Source organism: Dama dama, chromosome 10 (assembly GCF_033118175.1).
Source record: "Dama dama isolate Ldn47 chromosome 10, ASM3311817v1, whole genome shotgun sequence".
In the NCBI taxonomy this organism is placed as follows: domain Eukaryota; kingdom Metazoa; phylum Chordata; class Mammalia; order Artiodactyla; family Cervidae; genus Dama; species Dama dama.
In genome coordinates this window covers 11,202,589-11,216,354 of record NC_083690.1, presented here as the reverse complement: position 1 = coordinate 11,216,354, position 13,766 = coordinate 11,202,589, and the positions used below count along the sequence as shown (strand labels likewise).

Below are 13,766 nucleotides of genomic sequence, written 5' to 3'. Positions count from 1 at the left end.
GAGCTACCAGGGAATCCTATCAGAGACGTCCGTAAAACACACACACAGCACCCATGTGAACCTTAAGCCAGTGGTTCACTCCCTATGGGGAACATGGAGAGGGGTGAGACAGTGAGACCATGGAAGAAACAGAAATGGGTCCAGCCAATGCCAGGCCTAGGTTCAGGATCTGTTCCACCACTCTTAGCTGTGTGATGTAGTATTTCTAAGTCTCCATTTCGACATTTGTAAAATTCCCACTTCGTGGTTGCTAATATTAAATGAGATTATTTCAGGTGCAGTGCCTGATACCGAAGGAGCACTCGTTGATAATTCCAGATGTTGTTATTAGATTCTGCTTCAACAAGCAGCATTTCAAAAGGCAAAGTGCAAAGTCTGACTACATTTAGAACATCTTTTAGCTAATATATAGGCTTCCCTAGTAGCTCAGTTGGTAAAGAATCTGCCTGCAATGCAGGAGACCCAGGTTCAATCCCTGGGTCGGGAAAATCCCCTGGAGAAGGGACTGGCAACTCAGTCCAGTACTCATGCCTGGAGACACCTGACAAGCTATAGGCTATGGAATCACAGAGAGTCAGACATGACTGTGCTTTCCTTTCCTTTTGCTAACATATATCTCCATTTGGAAACACTACAAGTGTAAACATTACTGTGGAAGAGGAGGGCCTTGGGAATCTTCTGCCGTTAAAAAGGGGTTATCAGAACAGATCAAAACCAGAGAAGAGATCAAAACTGTTCAGAAGCAGAGAAGGGGAGCCTTAAGGAAAAGGCGCGCAGGACCCGGGAGCATGAAATGACGTGCTCTGCTGCCCTCTTCTGGCCAGTGTTTCTCATGGCGCCCGATGAGACTGGAGGGCGCCCCCAGGCAGGGAAGCCGGAACCAGCCAGCGACCTTCAGTGAGGTGACACCTGTCTAATGAGGGCAACGCGACTTTGAGCACTAGACACAGGTGTGCACCTAACAGTTGGCAGCTACGGCACGAGCCCACAGAAACGGAAACCAAGTCCACCTCAAAGATCAGGCTCCTGTGACTCCTCTGGGATCAGCTGGATATACTTCCAGGAGCATCACCACGGCCCCAGAATCCCTGCGTCCTGCCCTCTCCGCCCACCCCCCCACCAGCAGATGCACAGAAGCTCAGCTGCACCTGAGCTGGGGAAGAACCTGGCCCCCTCTCCAGTCTGAACTTTGCAGGTGGGTTTCCTTCTGCCCAGGAGAGCCTCTGGGAGGATGCAAACAGCACCCCTTGGTCTCTGGACACAGTCAATGAGCACCTACTGTGTACCAGGCACCGGGCCACACAACGTCAATCTTCTAAACCATCCCACACCTTGTGGCTGGCAGCTAGTATTCCTTCCCTTTGTAAAAGGGAAGAGCGGCCTTCCCTTGTAAAAGAAATGGACCGTGTGGTGGTTGAGTTTTAACGAAAGCGTTTTCAGGAACGATATGTGAGCAAGAGGCCAGTTTTTGCTCACTACAAATCTAGACAAAACAAATCAAAGCGCAGGAGGCTGTTGCCACATCCTACGAAGACAGCTGGGTGGATTTTGCCCAAACTCAGAGGAAATGTCTGGGACCGTGGTCTGACTTCAAGTACAGGTTGTGCAGCATATGTGACCACCGATCAGAGGACACCTGCTGGACAAACAGCACGTGGCTGTGTGGCAGCTGGCCCCCAACATGCCCCAGCGACCCTCACCTCCGAAGAGTCACACCCTGTGCCTCCTTCCACGCTGAGTCAGGGCTGGCTTGGGCAGCCTAAAGAAGACACTGGAAGACGGTGTGTGGCTTCTGAGGCCCTGTCAGGAAAGGCGTTACAGCTTGCCTTGATGTCTTGGGATCATTTATTCTATGGGACGCCAAATGCCACGCCAAGACGACGCCCGAGCAACCCCCTAGAAGGGACTGTGTAACTGAGGCCTCCCAGCAACAGCCAGCGCTGAATGGTCAGCCATGGGGATGAGCCACCCTGGAAGCAGATCCCCCAACCCTAATCCAGCCTTCAGATGACTGCAGCCTTGTGAGAGACTGAGCCAGAACTGCCCTGCCAGGCCATTCCCCAACACCAGACACAGTGAGAGAAATGTGACAGAATTCTGACCAGCAAGACGGGAAAAGAAGTCTGTTGGAGGCTTCTGGGCAAGAAGTTTTGGGGAAAGTTAGAAGGGGGCACAAGAAAGGACGTGATCTCATCGGGCTTTTCAGCAGTGGCAGTGAGTGTGTGGTGTCTGGACTTCTGCAGCCATCCTGAGACCATGAGGGGTTTGAGCCTAGAGACAGATGCCAGCTCAGCAGAGCAGGATGATGGAAAAGTCTGGGTCGCTCACGAAGTGATCGAGCCACAGGATGAGCCAGTCCCAGGAGGGCCAGAATCTGTACTTTTTGGAATGTGAGATTTATTGACCTGATCGCTCAAGCTCTTCTTAACTGTAAGAACAATGGCAACTCATTTATTTAAATTGTTAGTAATTCTCCCCAAGAATATCAGGGATTTTAGCATATAAAGCACAACAAGGGCTACAGTTTTAGGGAGTCAGGTACGTACTAGTTGCTTTGAAGACATCATCTCATTTAATTCAACCCCTGGAAAACCCTTCAAGGTAGAAACTATCATCACCATTTCTCAGATGAAGAAAGTGAGGCTCAGAGGACTAAGACTCCTTTAAGGTCACATAACAGGGAGGTGGCAAAGTTGGGTTTGACTGGAGTCGTCACTGTTTTGCCAACAGAGGAACACAACCCCAGGTTAATTTCTGGGCACTTCTCCCTACCAAGAGTATCATGCTCTCAGGTAGCACAAATTGAATTTTACATTAAAAACAGAAAAGGTAACTTGTTCCATTAAAAAAGCAAAAAAACAAAACCCTGCCAAGGTCAAACAGTGTTGCTATGAAATAGTGACTCAGGAAACGGTGAATGCATACGTGCTTTGTAAACAGACACAAGGTCACCTGAACCAAAGGCGCTGCTTGAACTGGCTAGCTTCCAACCAAACATGCCTCTGTGCAGCTACTTACCTCATTGTAAAAGAAATGGACCGTGTGGTTGTTGAGTTTTAACGAAAGTGTTTTCAGGAATGATATGTAATATGCCATAATCTCCTCATCAGAAAAGTCGAACTTGTGGACAATGATAGAATTTACATAGTTATTAGAGAGCAAATAATCTAGAGGGAGAAAAAAAAAGAAAAGAAAAAAAACAACAGGTTAATTAATTCATGCCGGAGGAAAGACAAGCAGAGAAAGTCCAGGAATGAGCAGATGACCATGTGAAGGGACTTGAACCAGTCAGGCTGACAGGGAGCAGCTTAACCTTTAACCAGCACAGAAATCAGCCACCATGCGTAGTCACTACAAAGTTCAAGAGCGAGGCCCCAGAAAGCCCAGGACACGGCTGCCTCCCACACCAGACACAAGAATGCTCGAGCATTTTCCTCCGTTGCTAGCAAAGTTCAGTGAGAGGGCCGGTGGTGGGGCAGACCAGGTGCTATGTGGGCAGTTTCACAAACCACCCACAGATGAGGGTCAGCTGCACCGTGTCTTATGAAAGATGGCCCCATTTCGCCATCAGAAGTCACACTGTCACCCTTGAGTGCCACAGCGGGCTCCGCATGGCTTTTCCCTTCCTATAGGGGCAACACGATTTCATAGAGGCCCCTAGAGGCTGAACCTCCACGACCCGGCCAGCACCAGGCGGACTGCTTTGCATCATCATTCAGTGAACCTGCAGAGTAGGCCTTGTTTGCCCTGTTTTGCAGGTGAGTAAAAAGACTAAGGTTAATTAATCTGCCCGAGGACAGAGAGACAGTAAGTCAGGAATGGAATTCAAACTTCAGTTCACTGTCCTGTGTTAATACCACGCCCTCATGGGGGCCACGGGCTTCCCTGGTAGCTCAGCTGGTAAAGTATCCGCCTGCAATGCAGGAGACCCCAGTTCAATTCCTGGGTCTGGAAGATCCGCTAGAAAAGGGATAGGCTACCCACTCCCATATTCTTGGGCTTCCCTGGTGGCTCAGTTGGTAAAGAATCTACCTGCAACGCAGGAAATCTGGGTTCGATGCCTGGGTTGGGAAGATCCCCTGGAGAAGCGAAAGGTTACCCACTCCAGTTTTCAGGCCTGGAGAATTCCAAGGACTGTATAGTCCATGGGGTTGCAAAGAGTCGGACACGACTGAGTGACCTGCATTTCACGTGGGGGCCAAGGAGGAAAACTGGATAACGAGGCCCTGGGGCACGGGATCCACAAGGGAGCGGCCATCCTGCTAAGCTCCCAGGCCCTGCTGGGAGAGAGCTTCCCGTGGTGAGAGCTTCCAGCTGTGCAAAGGAAGCTAGAAAATACAGATCTTAATGCTGTCACTTTTGAAGTTGAATGTCAGCCACTAGATCTACTAGTTTTGGAAGCTGTGCTTGCCAGCAAAAACAGTCTACAAACTCCTGCCACTCATGGGCCTGCAGTCTGCAGTCTCAGCCTTGGGCCCTGGCCAGACAAGTTGTCCTCTGAATCCTCATCAGCCACCCTGCGAAGCCAGCGCTGCCATGCCCACCGTCTGCCCTTCCATTCTGGCTGCCTCCTCACAGATGGGTAAAGGCTGGGCATGACCCACACCAGCATACGGGCAGACTCAGCGAGGCGGGAGAGCAGGCCGGCACCTCTCTACTTCTGGCTGTGGGACCAGCAACATGGCCTCCCTGGAGCTTATCAAGACTTGTGGGGTCTTGGGCCCCGGCCCTGACCACCTACTCAGATCTCTGGGTGGGCGCAGCGCTCTGTGTGTTAAGAAGGCCCGCTGGGCTTCCCCGTCATGCTCACATCTCAGAAGCACTGGCTTCAAAGGTAAACTTGGACCCACACTGCCTCAGCGGCTTCCCAGCTGGGTGACCTTGGGCCGGATGCTTACGTTCCTCACTCCCCAGCTCTCCCATCTGCAAACAGGAATTAACGAGACCTTCCTCACGTGAAGAAGCAGGTAAAACAGGAAAAGCTCTGCGGACACTGAGGAGCCCTCTATCGCGTGAGCTACCACACTTCACCTCCATACTCAGACTTGGAGACCCCGAACCTCCACCCCCAGTCCACCCGTCACCATGACTGCTGTTCTTGGGGGAAACTGAAAAAAACAGAAAGTTGTTTGGTGCCAAAGAGGTACCTAACTTAGGCCACTCAGAGAATTACTGAAAAGGTTGGAACTACCAAATACACCAAGAAGAGTCATCCAGGGGCACGGGACGAGAGGGGCCGCAGGGAGGGCACGCTGCCAGGGTCGCCTCAGGACGGTCTCCGAGGCGCTGCAGGTAGGACATCAAGTCTGTCGCTTTCAAAATCTCAATTACAACAATTCTTGAGGTAAGTCTTACGGCTCACTCTAACAGAAAAGGCAGTGGGGTCCTAAGAATTTTAACACGTTTCAAAATGAGGAAAATCCCATGGACAGATAAGTCTGGCTGTGCTACAGTCCATAGCGTCAGAGTCAGACATGACTGAAGCAACTTAAGCACAAAAATGAGGTGGTACACAATCATACAAAATCTATGCGTACGAACTCGCTTCAGTCGTGTCCAACTCTTTGTGACCCCATGGACTGTAACCTGCCAAGTTCTTCTGTCCATAGGATTCTCCAGGCAAGAGTATGAAAGTGGGTTGCCGTGCCCTCCTCCAGGGGATCTTCCCGACCCAGGGATCGAACCCGTATCTCCTGAATTGACAAGTGGATTCTTTACCACTAGTGCCACCTGGGAAGCCCAAAATCTATAGGATGCAACAAAAGCAGTCCTAAGAAGGAAGTTCAAAGTGATACAAGTGAAAGCCAAAGTCACTCAGTCCTGTCCGACTCTGCGACTCTAGGCCAGAATACTGGAGTGGGCAGCCATTCCCTTCTCCAGGGGATCTTCCCAAACCAGGTCTCCTGCACTGCAGGCGGATTCTTTACCAGCTGAGCCACAAAGGAAGCCCATATGGGCCTTCCTCAAAAAAAGAAAATCTCAAGAAAGACAACCTAACCTACCACCTAAAAGAAATAGAAAAAGAACAAACAAAACCTAAAGTCAGCAGGAGGAAGGAAATAGTAAAAATCAGAGAGGAAATAAATAAAATAAAGAAAACAATTTAAAAAATCAATAAAACCAAGAGCTAGTGTTTTGAAAGGATAAACAAAATCAACAAACCTGTGGCCAGGCTCCCCAAGAAAAAACAGAGAACCCAAATAAACAAAATAAGAAACAAAAAAAGAGAAATAACAACTGATACTGCAGAAACACAAAAAGAAAAAAAAATCACAAGCGTATACTCTAAAGGGTCATATGCCAACAAAGTGGACAACCTAGAAGGCATGGACAAGTTTCTAGAAACATACAGCCCTCCACAACTGAATCAAAAAGAAATAGACTAATTACTAGAAGGGAAACAGAATCTGTAATTCAAAAAAAGAAAAAACTCCCTTCAAACAAAAGTCTAGGACCAGACCAGATGGCTTCACTGGGGAATTCTACCAAACATAAAAGAACTTGCAGTGATCCTTTTGAAACTCTTTCAGGACTTCCCTGGTGGTCCAGTGGGTAAGAACCTGCCTGCCAATGCAGGCAACACCAGTTTGATCCCTGCTTTGGGAAGATTCCACATGCCCCAGGGCAACTGAGCCCATGCGTCACAGCTACTGAAGCCTGCGTGCCCTAGAGCCTCTGCAGCAAGAGACAGCAATGCAATGGGAGGCCTGTGCACCACAATTAGTGAAAGCCCGAGCATAGCAACCAAGACCCAGCACAGCCAAAAGTAAATAAGTTAATTAATTTTTAAAAACTCAACTCTTCCAAAAGACTGTAGAGGAGGGAACACTCCCAAATTCCTTCTATGAGCCAGCAAGACCCTGATACCAAAACCAGACAAAGATACTACTAAAAAGGAAAATTACAGGCCAGTATCTTTGATGAATATAGATGCAAAAATTTTGAACAAAATATTAGCAAACCACATCCAACAACAGATAAAAAAGATCATACACTGTGATCAAGTTGGATTCACCCTAGGGTCACAAGGATGGTTCAACAACGCAAATCAATTAGTGTGATATACCACATCAACAAAAGGAAAGACAAAAGTCACATGATCATCTCAACAGATACGGAAAAAGCATTTGATAAAATTCAACATTCATTCATGATAAAAATTTTCACCAAAGTGGGTCTAGAGGGAACATATCTCAACATAATAAAAGTCATTTATGACAAACCCACAGCCAACATGATACTCAATGATGAAAAGCTGAAAGCCTTCCCACTAAATTATTTAACAAGACAATGATGCCCACTCTTACCACTTTTATTCAACATAGTATTTGAAGTCTCAGACATAAAAATCAGACAAGAAAAAGAAATAAAAGGCATCCAAATTTGAAGGTGGAAGGGCATAGGTAAAACTGTCATTACATGCAGATGACAAGATACTCTATATAGAAAACCCCAAAGGTGGTGCCAGTGGGAAAGAATTCACCTACCAATGCAGGAGACACAAGAGATGTGGGTTCAATCCCTGAGTTGGGACGATCCCTTGGAGTAGGAAATGGCACCCACTCCAGTATTCCTGCCTAGAAAATTCCATGGACAGAGGAACCTGAAGGCCTACAGTCCATGGGGTTGCAAAGAGTCGGACATGACTAAGCACATATACACACAAAGATTCCACAAAAAAACTATTAGAACTGATAAATGAACTTAGGAAAGTAGCAGGATGTAAGATTAACATACAGAAATCTGTCATATTTCTTTACACTAACAATGAAATATCAGAAAGTTAGAGAGAGAAAAAAAGACAATCCCTTTTAAAATCATGTCAAAAAAAAAAAAAAAACCCTAGGAATAAACCTGATCAAGGAGGTGAAAGATACACACTGAAAAGTAAAAAATATTGAGAAAGGAAACTGAAGATGCTCTGAGGAGATGGAAAGACACCCCAAGCTCCTGGATTGGAAGACTTAACATAGTTAAAATGGCCATACTACCCAAAGCAATCTATAGATTTAATGTGATCCCTAGCAAATTACCCATGATGTCTTTCACAGAAGTAGAAAAAATAGTCCTAAAATTTATATGGAACCATAAAAGACCCAGAACTGCCACAGCAATCTTGAGGAAAAAGAACAAAGCTAGAGGCATAACCCTCCCAGATTTCCGACAATACTACAAAGTCACAGTCATCAAAACAGTGTGGTATTGGCACAAAAACAGATAGATTTATGGGCCAGAATAGAGATCCCAGAAGTAAACTTTCACACCTACAATTGACTAACCTTCAACAAAGGCAGCAAGAATATACAATGACAAAAAGGCAGTCTCTTCAGCAAGCAGTGTTCCAAAGCGAGAGCGCCATATGTAACTAAATGAAGGGAGAACATACCCTCTTACCAAACACAAAAATAAATTCAAAAATGACTTAAAGACTTAAATTCATGACACCATAACACTCCTAGAAGAGAACATAAGCAAAACATTCTCTGACATAAATCGTACCGATGTTTTCTTGGTCAGTCTCCCAAAGCAATAGAAATAAAAACAAAAATAAACAAATGGGATCCAATCAAATCTATAAGCTTTTACACAGCAAAGGAATCCATAAACAAAATGAAAAGACAAACTACAGAATGGGAGAAAATATTTGCAAATGATGTGACCAACAAGGGCTTAATTTCCAAAATATACAAACAGTTCACACAGCTCAATATCAACAAAAATAAACAACCCAATCAAAAGGGGAGAGAAGACCTAAACAGACATCTCTCCAAAGAAGACGTACAGATGGCCGACAGTCACAAAAAAAAGATGCTCAACATCACTAATGATTAGAGAAATGAAAATCAAAACTACAATGAGTTGATCACATCATTCTGCTCAGAGGTGATATCATATCACCTCATTCTGGTCAGAATGGCAATCACCAAAAAGTCTACAAATAATAAATGCTGGAGAGGGTGTGGAGAAAAGGGAACCATCCTGTACTGTTGGTGGGAAGGCAAACTGGTGCTGCCACGACGGAGAACACGACGGAGGTGCCTTAACAAACTAAAGATAGAACTAGAATATTACCCATCAATTCCACTCCTGGTCATATATCCAGAAAAGATGAAAACTCTGGCTTGAAAAGACACACTTACCCCAGTGTTCATAGCAGTACTATTTACAATAGCCAAGACATGGAAGCAATCCAGGTGTCCATCAATAGATGAATGGATAAAGATGATGTCTCACACACACACACACACACACACACACACACACACACACACACAGAGGGATATCAGCCACAAAAAGAATGAAATACTACCATTCACAGCAACAAGAATGGACCTAGAGATTTTCATACCAAGTGAAGTAAGTCAGACAAAGACAAACTGTGATGTTACTTTTATGTGGACTCTTAAAAAAAATGATACAAAGGAACTTATTTACAAAATAGAAACAAACTCACAGATAACAAACTTTTGGTTGCCAAAGCATAAAAGCAGGGCAGGGATAAATTTGGAATTTGAGATTAATAGATATACACTACTATATGTATTTATTTATTTATTTTATACTATATACAATATTTTATACTATGTATAATATTTTATACTATATACAGAGATATATTTTACACTATGTATATTGTGCTAAGTCGCTTCAGCCGTGTCTGACACTTTGTGACCCTATGGACTGTAACCCTCCAGGCTCCTCTGTCCATGGGATTCTCCAGGCAAGAATCCTGGAGTGGGTTGCCATGCCCTCCTCCAGGGGATCTTCCCAACCCAGGGATCGGATCCAGGTCTCCCATACTGCAGGCAGATTCTTTACTGTCTGCCACCAGGGTTGCCTATAATATACTAATATTACTACATATAAAATAAATAACAAAGACCTACTGTATAGCACAGGGAACTATCTTCAATATCTTATTAAAAAATGAGGTTACAGGTATCACAAATCTAAGTGTATAGCTTGATGTATGTGGCAATGTATATGAGTTTTAAGTACTCGTACTTATGTGTGTATATATTTGTTTGTGTGTGTACATATATATATGTATATAAAGGTACACATACACACACACCTCACACCTCTTAGGTGTCCAGCGCGATTAATTTTTGCAAATAAATGCACCAGGTAAGCACCACCCTGATCAGACAGTGCGCTTCCAGCTCCCGAAAGACACTCACAGCCCTGCTCCATCCGTCCCCTCTCCCCAGGACAGAACCTCAGCCTAACTCCCCGCACCGCAGACTCGTTCTGCCTGCTCCTGAACTTCTGCCTGCTCCTGAACTCCATGTAGTGACTCACACGGGAAGCCCCCGCCTGGCGTGTGGCTTCTCACTCATCACCACGGCCCAGTTATCCATGTCGCTTCCTTTGTCTCCTTGTGGCTACACAGAATCCTGTTCTCGGAACAGGCCACGACCTTCCCACCCAGAATCCACACTTGCAACAAGCAGCCAGGTGAGGCTGCTTCGCTCTACTGTGTCTGGCCGGCTGTGGTTGGTGGAGGGGGACGAATGGGCCGGCAGGAGAAGAAATGTCAGCCCTGCTGGGACTGCTGAGTGGTTCCCGGGCCACCAGAGACATAGACGCCTGTGCTGGCTGCTGGGGGTGAGCAGCCTGCGGCCTCCTGGCTGCACCCCGAGCTGGAAGAGCCCTGCGCTCCCATGCATCCCCCACGGGACTTTTCCGGGCCTCCAGACCGGACTCTGTGGGTGGCGGGGCCACGGTGGGGGCGGTGCAGGCGCCTCTATTATTCGACTGGGATTTTTCTACTACGCCCTCGCCGCGTGGCCGGCTTTCTGTGGTATCCTTTTATAATAAACCCAGGAGTCTCTAAGTAATCTCAGTCTCTCGGGCCTGACGTCACTTAGGTCACCAAACCCTACAGGCAACAGGTGCACTCGTGAAGTGCCTGCCCGTAATAATGAAAGCCCGGGAACCACCTAGATGCCCGCAGTCACGTTAAGTAAGCTATGGCCCAGAAAGAGGTGGCTCTTGAACCAGACAACGCTGGGATGCATGAATGGACAACATGAAAATCTAAGATAAACTAGTTAAGTTCAGGAAAAAAAAAAAAAAGAAAGCAGATGGCAAAACAGTAGGTGTTAACACTGAACTGTTAGGGTGAGATTCTCCAAAACTTCTGCTTTCTATAGCTTTTTCATTTGACTTTTTGTTGTTGTTTTACAATGGAGACATTTTCTTCCTATAATCAGAAAATTAAAAGCAAAAGGCACCCATCCTTCTCACCCCCATACATCCAAGTTCTATAAAAACAAAGTACTTTTTACTGCCTTGGCAGGGCTTATGAAAGTGCTCTGGTGAATTCCCTGCAGGGCCAGCAACATCCGCCTGGGTTTTCTTACAGCACAATATCCTCTTTAGCCCTGAGGCAAGAGAGGCCCTGTGATCCAGAAAGCCCAGCATTTTCTATTGCTCCCAACCCCCTCTTCAATCCCGTAGCCCTGAGGTCAGCTGGGTTACCAGAGAACCGCCACATGAGGGAACACTGGGTTTAAGGATAAAGCCAGCTTTAACTGGAACTTCCACCTGCCAGGCCCACTCTACGCTGTGCACACCCGCTCTCACACGTGTCCTCAAGCCACTCCAGTCTCCGGGTCCTCGGATTCTCTCCACTTCAGAGAGGCAGAAACCGCCGCTTGGCCAGTCAGCGCCCTGGAATATGCGTGGGCCGTATGTTGGCAGTACCAGGCCTGGGACTTGCTTGGCTCTCAGTCCATGACTTGCAATAGGGAGCTGGGCCTTCCCCTCTCGGAGTTTTCAGAAACTGCCCGCAATTCACATCCAGCGTAACCAAAGCTGTTAACAGGGAAACCACTCAGGGAGAGTGAGTCAAATCACATTTGCCAGTTCACATACAGGGGGAAGCCTCAGTCGTCTCCTGGGACAGCAATGCCATCTAGTGGCCATTTCCGGGGACAGCAGCACCATCCAGTGGCCGCGTCCCAGGACAGCAGCGCCGTCTAGTGGCCGTCAGCCGGCAGCTCTTTCCTCCCCTGCCTCCTCCCTCCTCAGGGGAAACGCTTTTCTCACCCCTGTTTTGGGGGCCAAGAGCCTGCCTGTGACACAGGCATCCCATCACTTGTCTTCTCTTCCCTGCTTCCAGCAGGCAGGCCCTGAGGCTTGGTGCGGTCATCTTGGAATAAAAAAGCTTCTGATCAAGCACAGAGGATTAGGAGCTAAACCAGGGTTTCGCACCCTGGGCACTTTGACATTTTGGGCTAACCATTCCTTTATTGTGGGGGGCTGTCCTGCATGTTGTAGGATTTTAACAGCATCACTGACCTCTGCCCAGAGGCCAGTAGCACAGCCTTCCCCCCCAAGAATGTCTCCAGACACTGACAAATGTTCATTGGGAGCACAGTCACCACCAGCTAATGACCACTGAGTTAATTCGCCTGGGCTGAAACCCCTTCTGGATTCCGGCCTTGCTAGAGCTGTGACCTGGGGCCAGTGACTCAGACTCTCTGAGTATTAAATCAGGGCACTGACAGCACCTGCCTCGCAGGGTGGCTGTTTCAGATGACGAGCCTGGGGCTCAGCAAGCGCCAGGGAGAGGCTCCGAGTCACACACCCCCAGTGCGGCACTGGAGCTGAAGCACGCGGGTCAGGGGCCAAAGCCACGCCCTCGGCCACGTTCTTCCTCATCCTGCTGCTTCCAGTGCTTATTCTGTTGGCTGTTAGCGACCCAAGCTCTTTAATAACGGGTTATAAACAAGACATGCAAATACCCCCAGAACCACCCAGCAGAGGGGAGCCCTCTCTTAGCCCTACCATGCAGGGATTTAAAATGGCACTAGGGACTGAACTGTGTGCCCCCAAAACTCATGTGCTGAAACCCTAACCCCCAAAGGGACTGTATCTGGAAACGGAGGACTTCAGGAGGTAATTAAAGGTCACATGAGGTCAGAGGGTGGGGCCCTGATCCAAGACGACTGGTGTCATTACAAGAAAAGGGAGAGACATCAGAATTCTCTCTCCACGTGGACAGAGGAACAACCATGTGAGGACATAAAGAGAAAGAGGCCCTCGGCAACCCAGGAAGACAGGCCTCACCAGAAACCAGCTCTGACGCCACCATGATCTTGGACTGCCAGCCGCGGGCACTGTGAGAAAATGCATTTCTGTCCTCTAAGCCGCCCAGCCTGGGGCATGCGCTCTGGCAGCCCAAGCATACCAAGACACATGGTGGGCGCAGACATTCATAAAGCAACACGAAAACCACGGCACGCGATGTGCGGCGACACCCAGCGGCGTGGAGGCCAGGGTCAGGACCGCCCTTACAGAGCGAGGTCTCGTGACTGATGTTCTCGAAGAGGATGTTCAGGGTCTGCAGCAGCTGCACGCACACGTAGCGGCCCGACTTCTGGCGCAGGATGTTCAGGAAGAAAACGAACATGTTCTTCTCCAGGAAGAAGCTGGGGAGAGAGGGGACAGGGTCAGTGGCCTTCCACACGTGGAGATGCACATCATCCTCCGGTGCACACCCAGCACACGTGTGTGCAACCCCACAGAGGCATCTGCGGAGCAGCCTGGTCACATCACTCGTGTGGGCTTGGCTTCTGAGACACCCAGTTTCCACGCCGCCGTCTTCCATTCAGAGAAACGCAACCTTTCAGACTCTCTTCCCGGAATGTGAGAACAGTGCTGATTCTGGGAAGTGGTGGACGTCCAGATCTCGGACAGAGGGGGAAAGGTCTTTCCCAACTAAATGATGACACAGTGATCTATCTACGCTTCTAAAA

The 13,766-nt window shown here is 47.8% G+C and overlaps 1 protein-coding gene across 12 annotated transcripts in view; it reads right to left on the bottom strand.

The window, feature by feature from the left end:
- Positions 1-13,766, bottom strand: part of CLEC16A (C-type lectin domain containing 16A) — a 239,612-nt gene that overhangs the window by 206,934 nt on the left and 18,912 nt on the right. For 11 of the 12 annotated variants that reach the window (XM_061152832.1, XM_061152825.1, XM_061152827.1 and 8 more), the window contains exons 3-4: positions 13,306-13,439; positions 3,019-3,167 (exon numbers count right to left, since the gene is read on the bottom strand). In XM_061152832.1, coding sequence (XP_061008815.1) covers positions 3,019-3,167; positions 13,306-13,439 — 283 coding nt within the window. Of the gene's footprint in view, positions 1-3,018; positions 3,168-13,305; positions 13,440-13,766 lie in introns of those variants that run through there. The other variant, XM_061152833.1, reaches the window with a different exon arrangement.